The sequence below is a fragment of the Motacilla alba genome, chromosome 19 (assembly GCF_015832195.1).
Source record: "Motacilla alba alba isolate MOTALB_02 chromosome 19, Motacilla_alba_V1.0_pri, whole genome shotgun sequence".
NCBI lineage: Eukaryota > Metazoa > Chordata > Aves > Passeriformes > Motacillidae > Motacilla > Motacilla alba.
Window position 1 is genome coordinate 7,942,430 of NC_052034.1, and position 18,190 is coordinate 7,960,619.

Sequence of the window (18,190 nt, forward strand, 5' to 3'; positions counted from 1 at the left end):
GGAAGGGACCTTAAAACCCATCTCATTCCAAACTCCCCTGCCATGGGTAGGGAGGACACCTTCCACTAAACCAGGTTACTCAGCCTGGAGAGAGAAAGCCTTGAGTGTTTCTCATGGATGTAAGAAAATTAAACCCGGGTTACACTGTGATAAAGGCCCTGTGATCTGCACAGCATGGGGAGGGGATCCACAGAGCAGCTGCAGGATGGATTTGTGTTGGCTGGAAGAGCAACTCTCCTGTGCCAGGGTCAGAAGCTGGTAGAGCAAGGAGACATGGCTGTTAGAGGGGTCCTGGAATTTTTCTTCTAGGTTTCTGAATCCCTACAAATATTGAGTGACGCTGTGGCAGTAGTTCCTGGTCCCAGTGGGACAGCCTTCCTCAGGGGACAAAGGGGCTGCACAGACATGCCACGACAGGGTGCCCCAGGGACAGGGTGTCCCGGTGACAGGGTGCCCCAGGCACCCCAGGGACAGGGTGCTCCAGTGACAGGGTGCCCTGGTGAGAGGGTGCCCCAGGGCCCCTACCTCTCCTGAGCCAGTGGGTAACAGGGCACCAGGCTGTCACAGGGCAGGCGAGCAGTGAGGAGTGAAACCGCGGGTGCGGCAGGAGGGACTCGGTGTGCGGGACGCGCCCAGGGGGCTGCGGGCTGCACAGCGGGGTGCACAGGGGGTGCACTGAGGTGCAGGATGCCCAGAGCGGGGTGCAGGATCTGTGCAGCGGGGAGCAGGGTGCGCACAGCCGGGAGCAGGGTGCACAGAGCGGGTACAGGATGCCCACAGCGGGTGCAGGATGCCCACAGCGGGTGCAGGTTGCCCAAAGCGGGGTGCAGGATCTGTGCAGCGGGGAGCAGGGTGCGCACAGCCGGGAGCAGGGTGCACAGAGCAGGTACAGGTTGCCCACAGCGGATACAGGATGCCCACAGCAGGTGCAGGTTGCCCAGAGTGAGTACAGGTTGCCCCGAGTGGGTGCAGGTTGCCCAGAGTGGGTGCAGGTTGTGCACAGTGGGTGCAGGTTGCCCAGAGAGAGTACAGGATGCCCACAGCGGGTGCAGGTTGCCCAGAGTGAGTACAGGTTGCCCCAAGTGGGTGCAGGTTGCCCAGAGTGGGTGCAGCTTGCCCAGAGTGAGTACAGGATGCCCACAGCGGGTGCAGGTTGCCCAGAGCGGGGTGCAGGATCCGTGCAGCGGGGAGCAGGGTGCACACAGCCGGGAGCAGGGTGCTCACAGGGGGGTCGGGTTTGCGCGCAGCGGGTGCAGAGTGCCCGGAGCAAGAGTAGCGCCCGTGTCCCCGGCCGGAGGCGGCGCGGTGCGGTGCAGGAGCGGTGGGGTGCCGTGCGGTAGCGGTGCTCTGCGGGAGCGGTGCGGGAGCGCTGGGGGAGCGGTGCGGTAGCGGAGCGCTGCGGTAGCGGCGCGGTGCGGGAGCGGTGCCGTGCGGTGCGCTGCGGGAGCGGTGCGCTGGGGGAGCGGTGCGGTGCGGGAGCGGTGCAGGTGCGGTAGCAGTGCGGTAGCGGTGCGGTGCGCTGGGGGAGCGGTGCGCTGCGCTGCGGGTGCGGTAGCGGAGCAGTGCGGTGCAGGTGCGGTAGCGGAGCGGTGCGCTGCGGGTGCGGTGCGGTGCGCTGCGGGTGCGCTCCGCTGCGGCTCCTTTAAGACCGGCGGGGGCGGCGGGCGCGAGGCGGCGCGCGCGGCTCCCGGCGGCGGGGGCGGGGGTCCCGGTCCCGGTCCCGATCCCGATCCCGATCCCGGCCCATGTCCCGGCCCGCGGCGCCGCCCGGCTCTCCGCGCCGCCTCGGGGCGCTCAGCACGGCGCAGCTCCGGGCTCTGCTGCAGGACGAGCCGCGGCTGCAGCGCGCCGCCCGCCTCAGCAGGAAGGTACGGCCGGGGCCGGGGGGCCGGGGGCCGGTGTCCCGCCGCCGGCGGGGTCGGGCCGGGCGCCACTCGCTGCTCGGGGCTGTCCCGGTGCGCAGGGCGGAGCCGCCCGCGGCCCGGGAGCTGGCACTGCGGCGCCGGGCACCTCGCCGGCTCCGTCGCCCGCTGCCCTCACCTTGCCGCCCATAATCGCGGGGGCTCCGCAGCAGCCGCAGAGCCCACCGGCGGGCGGGGAACCTCCGCCCGGGCGTCCCGACCGCGGCTGCGCGGGGCTCCCGCTGCCGAAGCCTCCGGCCACCAAAGCCGTGGCCACCAAGCCCCGTCCGCTGTCCCCGCATCCCGAGATCTGCCGAGGCCCCGGCCCTTCGCCCGCCCTCCCGCCTGGTCTCGTTTTCCGCAGCCGGCATGAGCCCCGCGCCCTCCCGGCTCCGCTGCGGAACCGCCGCGGGTTATTGTGGAATCGCTCTCGGCCCGATTCCAGCCTCTTCCCTGGGTGGCCCCGAGTGCAGACGGGGTGTGCGCAGCGAGGGGAGGGCGAGTGTCCCTTCCGTGACATCCGTGTCCTCTGCCGAGCGCTTTCCCTGCAGCGGGGCCGCGCAGCCGGCGCTGAGGTTGCCGCGGTCGGGTTTAGCCGGCCTGCGTAGCCCGGCTCCAGCCGCTGCGTTCCCCCGGGATGCGCCCCCTTCCCAGGCAAAGCAGAGGGATGGAGGCAGTGCAGAAAAAGAGGGCTCACCCCCGGATGGACACTGCCCCCCGCCCAGCAAGGTGCTGGATCTGACTGGTTCTGCCCATTTCTCTCATTGCTGACACGCACGGCCCCAATCCCATTCCCACAGTTCCAGAGCCTACAGCTGGAGCGGGAAATGTGTTTGGCTTCAAACTGCACCCAGGCCAGGGTGAATCTGTCCCTGCGCCCTCGGCTGGAGGATGGGAAGGCCTCCCTGGCCATCAAGTACCAGGAGCTGCAGGAGATCCGAGAGGCATGTTGGGACAAACAGCAGCGCCTGGGTGAGTGGGGTGCAGCCCACGGGCTGAGGCACATCCGGAGCAACCCCTGTTAATATGAGGGTCCAGGTGGGCTCAGCATTCTTGGCCCTACCCCAGGGAGATGGTTCAGCCATGATCAGGAGTGGTGAGAGATGATGCTCTCTGTAACACAGCAAATCCTTAGCTGGGACCAGTCATGGAATCACAGAATCATTTGGGTTGGAAGGCACCTTAAAGATCATCTCATTCCATCCTCTGCTGTGGGCAGGGACACCTTCCCTAGAGCAGGCTGCTCCAAGCCCAGTCCAACCTGGCCCTGAACAATTGCAAGGATGAGGCATCCACAGCCTTTCTGAGCAGCCGGGGGGGATGGAAGCTGTGGTGTGCAGGTGGCTCCAGGGATGTGTTTGGGGGCATTTCAGTGCAAGGAAGGGGGGAACTGATGCTTGGGGATGGAAAATTCAGTAGCCCCAGCAGTAGGGGTATCTAAGGGAAGGTTGGCAGCCCCATCTCCTTCTGACACACAGAGGTTTACCTGGAGAAGTGGAGCCCACAGAGCGCCCTGGGCCTGCTCCAAGCCAGGCTTGATGCCTCCGAAGCAGAGTCAGAGGTGAGTTAGCTGAGACCCCTGTGCTGTTGTCCCTTCCTTACCAGGGCCATGGAGTGCTCTCCGTGCCTCCCATGTGCCAGGGCCTGTAGAAGAGCCCAGGGTCCAGGGGGTGCTCCTTCTAGTCCCACTGCCCATCCCACAGGCACAGATAAAGCAGTTCCTGGCCCAGGACCTGCCCCTCGAGTCCTTTCTGGAGTCCTTCTGCCAGAGCCGCACACGCTCCCACGTCTGCCGGACACAGCTGGAGAAACTGCAGGAGCTGCTGCAGAAGGACCAGGTGCAGAAGGACCCGGTGGGCAGGGACCCTGTGGGCCCTGCGGGGTGCCCAGGTGCCCCAGCTAGCATGGCACCAGCCCGCCTCGCCCCCTTGCAGAGTGGAGTGGCCCCCAAAGCCTTTGATCTGTCCTACGGCTTTGTGCCTGCCTTCCTCGTCCCCTCGGAGGCTGCTGTGCCCTTTCCCGTGCCGGCTGCACCTCCCAAGAACCATCTCCCAGCCCTGGGACAGCAGCCAGCATCTCCCTGCTCCGAAGTGCCCGGCCTGGGCTCTCCCCTGCGCCTCGTTGGACACATCCCCGTGCTCAGCGCCCAGCCCGGCCGCGGGCAGCAGCAGCACCGGGAGCAGGAGCCCCCGCACCGGTAGCGGGGCAGGCTGGGGATGGCCCTGCTCCCGGGCAGCACTGCCGCGGGCAGGAACAGAGGGGCCGTGGGGCAGGCACTCGGGGTGCTCACAGGGATGGAACTGCTTGGTTGGGGCAGGGGGTCCTGCATTTGGGGGGCTGCCGGGGGGAGGGCTCTGCATCCACAGCAGGAGGAACGGGGACAGGAAGCAGGGGTGGGTGGCTCATAGGGATGTCAGTGGGCTTAGCTGGGAGGGATAGCAGGGAAAAGGCGCAGGAGCACTGGGTGTGCCACATGCTTCCTAAATAAAGCCTCTTTCCATGCTCTGTGTGTGCTCTTTGCATGCTCTGCCCTTTGGCTCTCGCTATGAACAGCAGGATGAGAGAGGCAGGGAGGAAAGGGTTACCAGGGAGCACTTGCCAGGCTTGGAGGTGACTGGCAGCCAAGGAGAGCTCTCCAGCCTGAGGAGCCCCCAGACCTTTCCTTTGCACTTGGCTCAGGACATCTCTTCCCTGGGGAAGCTGAGGGCTCCTGCAAGGGTGCAGAGCCTGCCATGAGTGTGAGTTTCCCTCAAGAGAGGTGCCGAAGACCAGTTTGGCCCTGCACACGGGGAAGGCTTTTGGTGCCTCGTGCCAGCAGCAAAGCCCTCACCCCATGGAGGGTGATACCCCATGGCCAGCTGGGCTTGCTCACAGCTTGGCAGCCACTGGTCACATCAGCCTCAACTTGTGTCCACCTTTCTCATCCCCTCAGGGGCCACTGTGCCCTTTGCCATTCCTTACCCAGCTCCCCACTTCCACCAGCCCTCACTGGAAGAAGTGACAGGAGGCCTGAGCTCCCAGCCTGGTCCACCCCAGGCTCTTCTGCTCCTTTCCTTGGTACCCCACAGTGGATGGGGAGTGCAAGGGCTGCTGTTCCCCATCCCCCAGGGGACAGCCTGCTTCCTCCAGCTGCAGCCTCCTGGAGCTTGTTTCCTGCTGTGGCATGTCCATGGTGCTGGTTTTAGCTTTTGGGTTGGTTTCAGGCTCCTCTTGGTCTCTCAGAGCCTCTCTGGCTGTATAATTCTTTTCCTCTTTCCCAACTGCCTGCCCAACCTGCATCTTGCCCCTGCTATGCAGACTGCTTGGAAATCATCCCAAGCAGCAGAAGTCCCTGGCTCAGGCTACAAACCACCCCAAAATACAGGTCATTACCTTGCAGTGTCTGATCACTCTCCCCCACTGAGGCTACCTGGCCTTGTGCCAAACTTCAGCCCTCATTTATGGCTAATATTCCAGCATTACCAGTTAAAGCAGGTTTAAAACTAGGATAAATAGGGGACCAGCCACTGTGCCTTTATTGGCATGTGGTGGTGGTAGTCACTGGAATATCTGGAGTTTCACAAAGCCCCTGCTGCTTTCCTGAGTCCCACTTTGGGCTCAGCCTGGCAATGAAGGGCCTGTTTGCCAGCCAGGCTCTGTGCTCACTGGCCTGGGCTGAGCCCCAGCCACAGGCAGTGCTGGTGGCTGCCACTGCCCTGCCACAGGGGACCAGGCACAGCACTGAGGCATGAGATGGAGCACGAGCAGCCAAGCCACCCAAAAACTAGCCAGGCCCCCCAGTGGACCCCCCAGGCAGTACCTGCCCTGCACAGCTCCCCAGGGCTGGGCAGCCACAGGCTGGGCAGGTCTGCCACCAGCTCCAGGACAAACTTCCTGGTCCCATGCAGCTCCTGAGTCACCCCCGTGGCCCCATGAGTGAGGACTCTCAGGGTGAGCAGCTGCCCCTGCAGGCTGGGCAAGGTGAGTGTCTGTGAGAGCTGCAGCACTAGAAGTGACAGTCTGAGCACCAAGGTAAGCTGTGCTGCCATGGTCTGTCTGTCTGTCAGTCCAGAGGAGCCCTGCAGCACCCCAGGAACTTCCGGAAGCACTGGGCAGGCCCTGGCAACCCCATGGTCCTGCTGGGCTGGCCACACCCAATTCCAGGGAGGAGAACCTTGGGATCCTTTGGGAAGCTGCCAAGCCCGGTGAGCCCCTGCCCTGGGGAGGTTCCTGCCATCCTGCCTCTGGTCCTGTCCATTTTGGGGCATGCTCTGGCTGGCCCCTGTGGGTGGCTGGACACCCCAGCTGTGGTGATCCTGGCTAGGGGTGCACCCTGTATCCCTGGGGACCGAGGGGCAACTGCCTGCCCACTGCCACCAACAGCTCCAGGCCCCCCACAGGCCAGCTGGGACTGGGGACACGGGGCAGGCAGGGACATTGGCTCACAGGCAGAAGCTGACAGTAGACAGGGTGACCCCCTCTGCCCCTCCTGCCTGCCCTGCGCCTCTCCCTGCCTGTCCCTGCCCTGCAGGATGAAGTCAAGGAGGGTAAAGGTGCTCCTGCTCACCCTGGGGAGGAGGAGGAGGAGAGGTTGCCCCTGGCTGTGCACCTGCATTCATTTCTGCTGGGCCAGGCAGCAGCGTGGGCTGCCAGCTGGTGTGCAGCCAGAGCTGGGCAGGGAGCGGGGGGTGCCCCCATCCCTGGCTCCAGGCTGGGTAAGGAGCAGCCCCCAGCTGGGAGAACAGGAGTGCCCCCCACCCCCCCGGGCAATCCCCTGAGCCACAACCCCCAGGCAATGGGGTGCCAAAGGGGTACAAACCTGGGCTAGGACCAGCCAGGAAGGGGGTGCCAGTGTGCCCCAGCTGGGCCCCTGGAGCAGGCACGGGGCTGCTGAGGGAGGTGCATTAACAATTAACTCTATTAACCAAGGAGTGGCCTCAGGGGATGCTGCTGAAGGCGGGGGGAGCTGCCCCCACCCTCGGGTGCTGCCAACCATAGCAGCCCTTCCCTGGGAGGGCAGAGCCACCAGCAGCAGCACCAGGGGGCACAGCTCTGCCCACTCAGGTGAGGGCTGGGGCTGTACCAGGGGCTGTCCCCTCACCCCCAGCCCTGCCAGGCCAGTCCCTTTGGGGGGAGGAGGCTGATGGCCACCCCTCACTGCTGCTCAGGACTCTGCTCCCCAGCCTGCAGCTCCCTGTTCCTGCCCCTCATGTCCCCAGCCCAGCTGGCACAATCAAAGATCTGCCAGCAGCCAGGTTTGACCCCTTCCTTTCCAAAGAGCAGGCCAGCTCCAGGAGGAGGCCCTGAGACCCCGCACTCCCAGGCTGCAGCACCCACCAGCTGAGGGGGGCTGCTCAGCACCCCAAACCTGCAGCTGTGGGGATATCAGCCCATGAAGAGGGGCTGGGGAGTGGGGTCTGCACTGAGCTTGGAGGGCCTCAGCACTGGGGCCATCAGGCTCCATCCAGCTTGTTTAAGTTTCCCTGGAACCTTAGATTTCCTTAGCTTGCCACAGCATCCCATTCCCATCTATTAACTACTCGGATTTTGGTGCTTCCCTTTGATGTCTGCTGCCAGTGATTTAAGGGTGGGAGTGAGCAACACCAAAACAACCCCTGGGGTGAAGAGCAGTCCAGGCCTGGATAGGATGGGTGGGCATGGGATGATGGCTGAGGCCCCACCAACAAGTCACCCTTGGACAACTGTCACCCTTTTGGTGACACACAGCTGGCAAAACCTGGCACCAGGGCTAAGAGAGCAAAGGACAAGCATCCAACATGGACACATACATCACGTGCAGGCAAGTGAAATGGGGAGCCACAGGGTCAGGAAGTGCTAGAATATCTGTCAAAATGGCCCCAGTGGGCTGGAGACTGAGGAGGAAGAAATCCCTGCTGTGAACATCACACTCCTCCCAGCAAAGGCCTCGGGATGCTCACGGTGAAGTCCCCAGCTGAAACTGCCACCTCACCCTGCCCACGAGGGCACGGGCCAGGAGGGGCTGTGGAGAGCTCAGCTGCTGCTGAGCTGTGCTGCAGGGACTGGATACATCCCCAAAGCAGGAAAAGGACCTGGGAGTACAAGCTCTTCCCTGCTGTGACCCTGCTGATGGCTGCCTTGCCCCAGCTGCAGGAAGGGGGGCTCCTGTTCTCACAGAACAACCCTCTGTGTGTCACTGTCCCCAGGGATGCATCCTGGCTCCTGAGATGTAAAGGCCACAGGGAATTACTGAGCTTTAGCCTCTGCTGGTCTTGCAACCCTGGACAGCTCACAGCCCCCTGGCACCCACACAGGCTCTGCTCACCTGGCTAAAGGAAAGCAGCATGAAACCCAGTTCTCCTGGCCCTTCTCCATCAAGGAAACAACTGGGGAACAGCAAGAATACCATGACACTGTTGACACAAGGAGAAAAAGGGGCAGAACAGTGCTATGCTGGGAGCTGGGAGGCAGGCTGTGCATTTGGACCAGCTCCAGCCACTCGCTGCCCAAGCTCCTGAAATCCTTCCCAGAGCAGAGGAGCAGTCAGGCCTGACTGGGCAAAGGTGACACTGGAGAGTTTAGGGCAGCCTCCTCTGCGCAGGCAGCGGGTGAGGGCAGAGCACAGGGGATGTCACCAGTGCACAGCCACCCCTGGGTGGCAGGCAGCACAGAACAGAACCTCCAGAGGGGCCACCCTGCCCTGCTGACTGCAGGCTGCATGCCCACCCTTCCCAGCAGGGGAGACAGAACTCCCCTCCCTGCCCTCTTCTTCACTGGCTGAAGTCAGGATGTGAAAAACCTGCCTGCCCCTCACCCCTGCTTCCCAGCAAGCACAAGCAATATTTACCACCCAGGCCCAGCAAAAGAAAGATGTGACATTTTGGCTCCAATTTATGGCTGGATGTCTTTAATCTTCAAGATACATCACAGAGACCTGAGGAGGAAGAGAAGAGCCAGCAGCAGGAACTCCAAACCCCCTGTCTGGGTGGGAGCCAGAGAAGTGCTCCCTAGTGCCATGGACACTGCTGGCTTTTCCAGCCTGCGAGTAATGCTTCCTGCCCAAATCTGCCCAAAAAGCTACCTCTGATCTTTTGAGTGATTTGCTTTACAGAATGAAGATGAGCATGAAAATGCATCAGCAGGTGCCAGAGCCACAGCTCCAGAGACTCCCCCTCTGTAGCAGGGCACACCAGGCTCCTGTGCCTCCCACTGTGACATCCCAGTGCTGTGACCCCGGGTGCAGGGACAGACTGGCACGGAGGATCCTGGAAAGCTCACCCTGCCCCTGGGTTGAGCTTAGTCCAAGCATGCAGCAGCCTCTAGCGATCAGCTGGAGGAGGCACAAGCTTGAGAGCAATCCTGAGCAATCCTGCACAAGCAGGAGAGGTGCCGAGGACCAGTTTGGCCCTGCACACGGGGAAGGCTTTTGGTGCCTCGTGCCAGCAGCAAAGCCCTCACCCCATGGAGGGTGATACCCCATGGCCAGCTGGGCTTGCTCACAGCTTGGCAGCCACTGGTCACATCAGCCTCAACTTGTGTCCACCTTTCTCATCCCCTCAGGGGCCACTGTGCCCTTTGCCATTCCTTACCCAGCTCCCCACTTCCACCAGGCCTCACTGGAAGAAGTGACAGGAGGCCTGAGCTCCCAGCCTGGTCCACCCCAGGCTCTTCTGCTCCTTTCCTTGGTACCCCACAGTGGATGGGGAGTGCAAGGGCTGCTGTTCCCCATCCCCCAGGGGACAGCCTGCTTCCTCCAGCTGCAGCCTCCTGGAGCTTGTTTCCTGCTGTGGCATGTCCATCGTGCTGGTTTTAGCTTTTGGGTTGGTTTCAGGCTCCTCTTGGTCTCTCAGAGCCTCTCTGGCTGTATAATTCTTTTCCTCTTTCCCTGCCCAACCTGCATCTTGCCCCTGCTATGCAGACTGCAGCCACGGTGTCCCTGCTGTGCCACTGCCTCAGGCTCCGAGCGGGATCACAGGAATCACAGTGCAAACACAAGGCATTCACTTGTAACATTCTTGTGCTGGGCCAAAGCACAGCCCAGGGCCTGGGCGATGAGGGAACAAGGCTGGGGCTCCTGCTCACCCCCCTGACAGCAAAGCCAGTGTCCCACACAGTCCTTGGCACGCTCAGGCCATGGCCAGGAAGCTTCTCTCCCTCCAGGCAGCAGCAGCATAGCACAGGTGAACCTTCACCCAAGGAGAGGGAAAAGGTTCTGAGAAACACAATCTTTAGTTCTTAAACACCTCAGCATTTAAATAGGCAAATACTCTTGTGCAAATGATGCTCAGATACGTGTAAAACACAGAGAATAGCACTGGGTGCTCACACGTGCACCACAGCCAAAATCCTCAGAGGCAGGGCTGGTGTAATGTTCCTGGCAGGCCCTAGGCAGGACTGAGGACTGCAGACACCAAAGTGCTTCCCCACACCTCCAGGCAATGTCCCACACTGACCAGGCCATGGGCTCAGGTTGCATTTCTCAGGTCTGATCTATGACTCCTGTACTGCCATCCTGACAGGGTGATCAGCTGGGACATCAGGAGCTCCCCAGAGATGTGGCACCAGCAGCTGTGACAGCACAGGCCTGGCAGCAGCAGAAACCAGAGGCACAGCTGAGCACCAGCAGCCCTGAACACACGCAGCACACAGCACCCCTGACAGCCTTTAACCTCTGCAGGCAGCCAGGGCACACCCAGGGTACAACATCCCAGTCCAGAGTCCAGAACTGTGCTCACTTGCCAGGCCTGTGCAGGTGGTGTTGGTTGAGGGGGCACATCAAGAGCCTGCAGAGCTCCTGCAGCACCTCTGCAAGGTCACCATGAGTGGTCTGGCCCAGGCTGTGCCCCCAGAGGGCATCCAGAGGGCACATCCCGTGCCAGCCAGGGGCACTGTGTGTCTGAAGGTCACAGCTCACAGCCCGTGAAGCCTGCTGGCCACTTCCCGTGCCTGAAGGTCACACTGGCAGGGTGCAATGTCACAGCCTGAGCAGCAGATCCAGGGTGCTGCAGGGCCGCTGGTGACACTGCGCAGCTGGGGGAGCACCCCGGGGGCTGCCCAGCCCCACCACCGCCGCGCCGTCACTTGAGGCCGTAGATGAGAGCAACCCCCAGGAAGAAGAGGAGCCCGACCGAGAGATCGGAGAGGATCCGAAGGCGTCCCTGTGCCGCGGACTCCTCCCGGCGGAGGCGCAGCTGCTCCCGCCGCGCCCGCAGCATCTGCTCCCGCTGCAGCTGCTCCCCGTAGTGCGCGCGGTAGAAGGCGTCGAAGTCGAAGGGCGCGGGGCCGGGCCCCGGGCGGGCGGCGGGGGCGCGGGGCGGCGGCGGCGCGGCGGCGGCGGGAGGGCGGCCCGAGGGCCGGGGCGCGTCGCGCAGCTCCTGGGCGCTCAGCAGCCCGCGGTCGTACTTGCGGCGGAGCGCGGCGCTGCCCAGCACCCGGTACGCCTCGCTGACGGCGGCGAAGCGCGCGGCCGCGGCCGCGCTGCCGGCGTTGCGGTCGGGGTGGTAGCGGAAGGACTGCTCGTAGTACGCCGTCTTGATCTGCGCCGCCGTGGCCGTGGACGGGACGCCCAGCACCTCGTAGAGATCGCGGCGCGGCCGCGGGGCTCCAGCACCGCCCGTCTGCGCGGCCCGCGACGGCGGCGGGACGCGGCCGGGCCGCGGGGCCGCGGGGAGGAGCGGCCGCAGCCGCCCGAGCACCGCCGGGCCCATGGCGGCCTCAGCGCCCGCCCGCCATGATGAGCGCCGTCACGGGCGCGGAGCAGTGACGCCACCGGCGGGGGACCTGCGGCGCGGAAAGTGACGTGCGCAGACGCACGCGGGCAGTGACGTCACGCAGCCGCAGCATGGCGGGCAGCGGCCGCCGGCCCGAGCACCGCGGGCCGCCCGAGCTGGTGAGCGCGGGGGGAACCGGGCCCGTGTGGGGGGAACCGGGCACGGCGGGGAGAACCGGGAACGTGTGGGTGGCACCGGGCACGGCGGGGAGAACCGGGAACGTGTGGGGGGCACCGGGCATGGCGGGGAGAACCGGGAACGTGTGGGGGGAACCGGGAACCGGGCACGTGTGAGGGGAGCCGGGCTCCGCTGGGGGGCCGGGCCTCACCGCCCCGCCGCTCTCTCGTTCCAGTTCTACGATGAGGCCGAGGCGCGGAAGTACACCCAGAAGTACGGCGGCACCGGCGCTGCGGGGCCGGGCGCGGCATGAGCGGGCTCGCCATGGGGCGGGCACCGGGGGTCCCACCGGGGGTGGGGGTCGGTCCCGGGCCCTGCCGTGAGTTCGGGGGGTCCGGCAGCGGCGGCAGTGAGGGGCAGGGTCGGGTCCTGCCGGGAGGCGAGGGGTGCTCGGGTCCTGCCGCGGGGCGGTGCGGGTCCGGTCTCGCAGTGCGGGGGATGTCGCCCGTCGCCCACGCTGTGCTGTGCCTCAGCTCCCGCGTGGTGGAGATCCAGTCGCAGATGTCGGAGCGGGCTGTGGAGCTGCTGGGGCTGCCCGAGGACCGTGCGTGCCTCCTCCTGGACGTGGGGTGAGCGGCGCTCTGCCCGGGTTAGGGCACATCTGGGGCTGCAGGGGTAAGGGGGTGGCCGGGTCCCAGTGTCTTTTGTGGGCTGAATAGGAGTGACAGGCTGCTGTAACGCTGGGGGTGTGTGGCCAGCAGCAGCCTCAGAGCAGCCCCATGAGCCTGTGGAAACCCAGGGCACGGGGATTATTTCTTTGTCTGCTCTGGGGTGTCCTGACCCCCAGGGGAGCACTGACTTTGACCCTCACTCATGGAGAAAGTTTCCCAGACTTCAAGATAGACTGGAATCCACAGAAGTGTGAAATAGATTACAGAGAGTAGTGCAGGTGTATCACTTGGTGAGAAATTTAGGTTTTGGGATGTTTACTATGTTGTGGATGGGAGCAAGATGGAGGGCACAGGGTGTCATCCTGGGTTTCTCCTTCATGCTTCTTCTTCTTCTTTCTCCTCCATGGCTTTGGGTGGCATTTTTGTAATTGGGCAGAAAAGCCCATATTGGGGCTCTTTGGGATCAGTTATTGGGTTAAAAGGGAAAATAATCTAGGTGTCAGTTCTTAATTGGATGGTTTAGTCTTAAAAGGCTTTGTAATAAGAGATTGTTGGCCATTTTGTGCCTTCTAATGAAACACTGCTGAACTCATGGTTGTGAGGCTGTTTCACTGATCAGAAATAATAAACACCTGAGTCTGAGCATGAACCACCATCTCAAGTGCCTTCAGTCCAGACCCAGAGAAACCCACAACTGGAGCTGCCCCCTGAGCCCAGCCCTTTCCCCCTTCCTCCCTCTAGCTGCGGCTCAGGGCTGAGTGGGGATCACATCTCTGAGGAGGGTCATTACTGGATTGGCATGGACATCAGCCCTGCCATGCTGGGTGAGCACAACCTCCCCTGAGACCCTCGGAGGCCCCAGGGGTGGGAGCTGATTGCCTGAGCTGTGCTGTGTTCTGTGCAGATGTGGCCGTGGAGAGGGAGGTGGAAGGAGACCTTCTCCTTGCAGACGTGGGGCACGGCATTCCCTTCAGGCCCGGCATGTTTGACGGCTGTATCAGGTGAGTCTGTGCCTGTGGCTGAGCTCTCTGACACCCCCAGAACTGCTCAGTACCCATGGTGCCCACCTGGTAGACCCCAGCTGGGAGGGACTGGCCTTGTCAGCCGCTCTCTTTGCTCTGTGCACCTTGGCTCCGTCACTCCAGGACAAACCTCCAAACCTCTGGATGGTAGAAACGGCTTGTGACAGCTGTTTCCCAGGTGACGCTTGTCCCTTTGTGCTGCTGAGCTAGGAATTTTGTTGAAGAAAGTAAAGCTGGGGATATTGTCAGGGTGGCTGGGACCTGCTCCAAGGAGGAGAACAAAGTATAAAGTGGCACAGTTTAGAGAAGTCAGTTCCTGGATCAAAGTTTGATGTTTGGCTTTGAGATGAAGGGGACAGAGGGACATACCTGCTTAGGGAACAGCTGGGAAGAAGCAAGAGCTGCCCATTGCTGAGCCAAAAGCTCTGGTTTAAATTGCTCTTTGGGAAAAGCTGCTTGGCCAGGCAAGGGACACAGCTGGGCTCTCCAGTGCTCCTCAGGAACTGTAATGCTTGGAGCAGGAGTAATGGGTTCAAGCTGAAAGGGGGAGCATTTTGGTGAGATACAGAGAAGAAATTCTTCCCTGTGAGGGTGGGGATGCCTCCAGGTTGCCCAGAGCAGCTGTGGCTGCCCCATCCCTGGAAGTGTCCAAGGCCAGGTTGGACAGGGCTTAGAGCAGCCTGGGATAGTGTGAGGTGTTTGTGCCCATGGCAAGGGCTGGAACAAGCTGAGCTTTAGGGGCCTTTCCTACCCAAAGCATTCTGTCATCCTGTGATTTGAGCACTTGGACTAAAGGGGATGCTTGGTGATGCTTTTGCCCTTTAACTTATGCACCTTGTTAAGTTTTGTGAGTCTCCAGAGGGGTTTGCGTGGCTGTGAAACAGAAGGCAAAGCAACACAGAGGAAATTATTTAATTTCCCTGAGGCCCAGCACGTGCCTAGTGCAGGAATTCAGCTCCAAGGGAGGTGGCAAGCTCTGTGAAGGACCCAGTCACTCTGTCCTGAGGGTCTTATTTTCCTCCTCAGTATTTCTGCAGTGCAGTGGCTCTGCAATGCTGACAAGAAATCCCACAGCCCCCCCAAACGCCTCTACAGATTCTTCTCCACTCTTTACACTGCCCTGGTAAGTGCCACCCTCTACCAGCCACATCTCTGCTGCTCTTAGGGCTTTGCTGGTGCTTTTCACAACTCTTCAAGTCAGGTTGTTTTAAGTAAATGCTGCTCTGAAGCAGACTGGCAGGAGCAGCCACTGCCTGCCTTCTTGCCTGGTGCTGCTTCTCGTCAAAGTTGGACTTGATGGGGATCGTGGTCTTTTCCAAACCTAACAGTTCATGATTCTGGGGTAGCTGCTGTTCCCCTGTGCCTCACTGGCTCTGTGGGTGAGCAGCTCTCCTGGGAGCCTTGTCCTGGAGGATTTGGGGAGCAAGGAGCTCATGTCTGGGGCTGGGCTGGGTGACCCAGAGGGGTTACCTGCACTGGACAGGTGTGTGATCAGCTCTGTTTCCTGCAGGCCCGAGGATCCCGAGCTGTGCTGCAGTTGTACCCTGAGAACTCAGAGCAGGTACAGCCCATCAGTCAGCTGGGAGGGGTGCAGGCAGAGAAATCATTTACTGTTTGCATTGTGTTCTTACACATCAAGAAACTGTCTCTGTCCTGCCTGCCACTTCTAAAGCTCTTCAGGAGCCCAAAAAATATCCTGTAAGGAGGATACCTTGTACAGGTTCTGCTGTCTTGGGCTGAGCCTTAAAATTAAAGTGGTGGGACAGGAGGTGAGTGTGGGTTTAAAGACTGGCTTAACTCAGGTCTGGAAAATCCAGCCCAGTATCCCTCTCCTGGAGAGTCCACTGTTCCAGCTAACCCAGCTAGACTGAGGAGCAGGGAGAGCCAGCAAAGGCAGGGAATGGTGACAGGATGGGACTGCAGAACCAGGAGATAGGTGTAGAGCTTAGCAGGAGGAGGAGCAGTCCCTCTTGGGAATGCCCAGCCGGGTGTGGTGCTCCCAGAGGTGTCTTGGGCTTTCCTGGGGGATGGCTGCTCATTAACTTTGCACCTGCTGCTTTTCCCAGCTGGAGCTCATCACTGCCCAAGCCATGAGAGCTGGATTCACAGGGGGAATGGTGGTGGATTACCCCAACAGCGCCAAAGCCAAGAAGTGAGTCCTGGATCTCTGTCTGTGTCTGAGGTGAAGCCTGGGTTTAGCAGTCATCTTTTTTTTTTTATTATTATTTTTTCCCTTCCCCTGAGCTGTTCTCTCACCCATTATACAGTTCTGGACAGAGGTTCAAGCTTAGATCTGACTCTGTTATAAACCATCTCAGTCTTGCCTGGGGACTGAGACTCACGTGCTGAATCCCACGCTCATGCTCCTTATTCCTGTTCTTTCAGGTTCTTCCTCTGTCTCTTTGTTGGGCCATCTGGCACATTACCAAAGGTGAGGGCCTCCATGAGGCAGCAGAGCTGCTGTCCTGCGTGATGTGCAGGAGCTGTGGGCAGTGTGGGAGCCAACAGCTCTGTGAGTGCAGATGTGGCTTCATTTATACATCTCTTGCCAGTCACCAAGCCCTGCTCTCGTATAACCACAGACTGGTTTGGGTTGGAGGGGACCTTACAGCCCATCTTGTTCCAAACCCCTGCCATGGGCAGGGATACCTTCCACTGTCCCAGGCTGCTCTAAGCCCTGTCCAAGCTGGCCTTGGGCATTTCCCAGGATGGTGCAGCCACAGCTTCTCTGGGCAACCTGTGCCAGGGCCTCAGCACCCTCACAGGGGAGAATTTCTTCCCATATCCAGTCTACCCCTTCCCTCTTTAAAGCTGTTCTTCTGACAGCTGCCTTTTTTTGCCATGATTTCTGGAAGACCAGTTTATTCCTGCTCTGGTCCTTCCCCTTGCAGATCCCTGCATTCCCCTTAGTTTTGATGGGCTGTGCCTGGTCCAGAGGAGAACACAACTTCCCAATTTTGCTTTCCAGGGCCTCGGTACCGAGTGTGCCAGTGAAGAGCCACACCAGGCAAAGTTCACCAATGAGAGGTATCGGGGGGGGTGTGAGGCTGCAGGTTCTCCCTACAAAGAGTGGGGGCCTTTGAGGGCTGAGCTTTACTGGGGACCACACTGCTGCTGTGGGAGAAGCAATGGGAGGGGAAGGACAGGAAGGACTCACAGCAGCCCAGGAGTGAACTGCTTTATCTTCCCAAGGGACATGGGGAACAAAACTAGTTAGTTCCCAGGGCTCTTCCATGGGGCTGTAGGGGCTTACCCTAGAGGTGTAGCTGAGCAGTCTGTCAGGTGTGCTTTCTGTCCAGCACTGGGCTCTCCACCTGATGGCAGTGGTGTGGCAGAGGGAATGTTTACAGGACTCATGATGGAGCCATGGAGGCAGGCTGCAGGGCCTGAGTCCTGGCAATCCCTTTTTTCTCCTCTCCAGGTCTTAGCTCTGGCCTGGGGGTTTCTGCTGCTGGCCCTGTCTCTTCCCACAGCAGTGGTGCAGGGAGGAGCCCCTCTTGCAGCCATAGGGAGAGACAGAACAAAAACCAGAGGAAAGTTGTCATGGCTGCCAGGAGCTTGTGGCTGTCATGTTTTCCTGCCTCTTACATTGCTGTTCTCTGCTCACTCAGTCTAAGGGCTGTCTGGTCTTGGAGGGCAGTAGCAGAGCTGGGAGTGTTGTAGGAAGCCTGACTTCGTCTGCCTTGTTTGGAGTACAGCAGACAAGGGGAAGGTGGTTGTGCATGAGCCTGTAATGCCCTGAGACCCCAGAGAGCAGCATGCTGCTGGTGTGACACAGGGTATGGCCTGGGGGAGTTCATGGGTCAGGATCCCTCGGCTCCGAGCCAGGGCTGGAACCAGCCTCCTCTTCAGCGTGTCTGGAGTTTGGCCACCTGCCCTAGTGCTGCCTGAACCTCTTGCCCAGGGTGCTGGGAGGGAAACTCACTACTTCTGTGACCCAGTTCTGGGTGACAATCCTCTGGGGCAGAGAAATGTGCCCCCACAGCTCAGTTCCTCTCCAGCTCTGTCCACTCTGCCCACAGGACACGGTTCAGGAATGTCAAGGGCAAGTCCGTGAAGAAAAGCCGGGACTGGATCCTGGAGAAGAAGGAGCGCAGGCGACGCCAGGGCAAGTGAGTCCAGCTGAGTCCTGCCTCAGAGGCTGGACTGGCCTGCTGTCACCTGCCACAAACCTGCTCCCTTCCCCTCCCAAGTGCCCTGCAGGTGGTGCTGAGCTGTTCCCTGCTTTTCCCACAGGGAGGTGCGAGCAGACACGAAATACACGGGGCGGAAGCGCCGTCCTCGCTTCTGAACTGCTCTGGACACTGCTGCCATGGAAGGTGGCATGTGGGTGCCTCCAGAGAGCCTCCTGTGGATGGCACAGATGGCACCCCACGCCTGGGGACTTGCTGGGACTGGTCATTGTGGCTCTAAAAGGTACAAGCTGGCTCAGGGGCTGCCCAACAGCAAAGCTTCCAGCCCTGTTTCCCTGGTGAAGGTCAGGCAGTGCTCTGGCACTGCTGCTGGGCAGTGCTCTACAGTGCCATCACTTACCTTCCTGAGTGCAGTGAGCCAGCTGAGCTCCAGGTAAGCCAGGATGTGATCTCCAGGTCCTCACTAAAGAGTCAAAGAGTTGGAAGTGTTTGCTGGTGTCCTGCGTCCTGCCCTTGGTGCTGGGAGTACTGAGGTGGGAATAGGGTACCTCATTCCCTGCCAGCTTCCCCTCTGCCTGCAGAGGATCCACACTGTCACGGTGTAGCTCCATGAGGACA

At 61.1% G+C, this 18,190-nt stretch overlaps 3 protein-coding genes and 1 non-coding gene across 7 annotated transcripts; 3 read left to right on the forward strand and 1 right to left on the reverse strand.

The window, feature by feature from the left end:
* Nucleotides 1-1,670: 1,670 nt before the first annotated feature.
* Nucleotides 1,671-4,404, forward strand: VPS37D (VPS37D subunit of ESCRT-I). Of its 2 annotated transcripts, XM_038157893.1 has the most exons (5): nucleotides 1,671-1,868; nucleotides 2,702-2,873; nucleotides 3,380-3,462; nucleotides 3,605-3,739; nucleotides 3,836-4,404. In XM_038157893.1, exons 1-5 carry the CDS (start codon nucleotides 1,746-1,748, stop codon nucleotides 4,100-4,102), a joined length of 780 nt encoding a protein of 259 aa, XP_038013821.1. In that variant the 5' UTR covers nucleotides 1,671-1,745; the 3' UTR covers nucleotides 4,103-4,404. The 2 variants fall into 2 exon arrangements, with proteins under 2 accessions (XP_038013821.1, XP_038013820.1); XM_038157892.1 differs by having other exon boundaries at nucleotides 1,672-1,868; nucleotides 3,605-4,404.
* Nucleotides 4,405-8,744: 4,340 nt separating this feature from the next.
* Nucleotides 8,745-11,703, reverse strand: DNAJC30 (DnaJ heat shock protein family (Hsp40) member C30). Its single transcript, XM_038157895.1, has one exon. The coding sequence runs from the start codon at nucleotides 11,564-11,566 to the stop codon at nucleotides 10,937-10,939; it is 630 nt and encodes a 209-aa protein (XP_038013823.1). The 5' UTR covers nucleotides 11,567-11,703; the 3' UTR covers nucleotides 8,745-10,936.
* Nucleotides 11,584-18,053, forward strand: BUD23 (BUD23 rRNA methyltransferase and ribosome maturation factor). 3 transcript variants are annotated; one of them, XM_038157889.1, is made up of 12 exons: nucleotides 11,584-11,748; nucleotides 11,982-12,019; nucleotides 12,280-12,375; nucleotides 13,159-13,241; nucleotides 13,322-13,418; nucleotides 14,466-14,562; nucleotides 14,950-15,000; nucleotides 15,506-15,591; nucleotides 15,825-15,870; nucleotides 16,408-16,466; nucleotides 17,462-17,551; nucleotides 17,676-17,730. In XM_038157889.1, the coding sequence occupies exons 1-12, from the start codon at nucleotides 11,701-11,703 to the stop codon at nucleotides 17,728-17,730; spliced, it is 846 nt and encodes a 281-aa protein (XP_038013817.1). In that variant the 5' UTR covers nucleotides 11,584-11,700. The 3 variants fall into 3 exon arrangements, with proteins under 3 accessions (XP_038013817.1, XP_038013819.1, XP_038013816.1); XM_038157891.1 differs by lacking the exon at nucleotides 11,982-12,019 and having other exon boundaries at nucleotides 11,666-11,748; nucleotides 17,676-18,053; XM_038157888.1 differs by lacking the exons at nucleotides 11,584-11,748; nucleotides 11,982-12,019 and having other exon boundaries at nucleotides 12,032-12,375; nucleotides 17,676-18,053.
* On the forward strand, nucleotides 16,897-17,031 carry LOC119710020. The gene has a single exon (XR_005259479.1).
* Nucleotides 18,054-18,190: the final 137 nt, after the last annotated feature.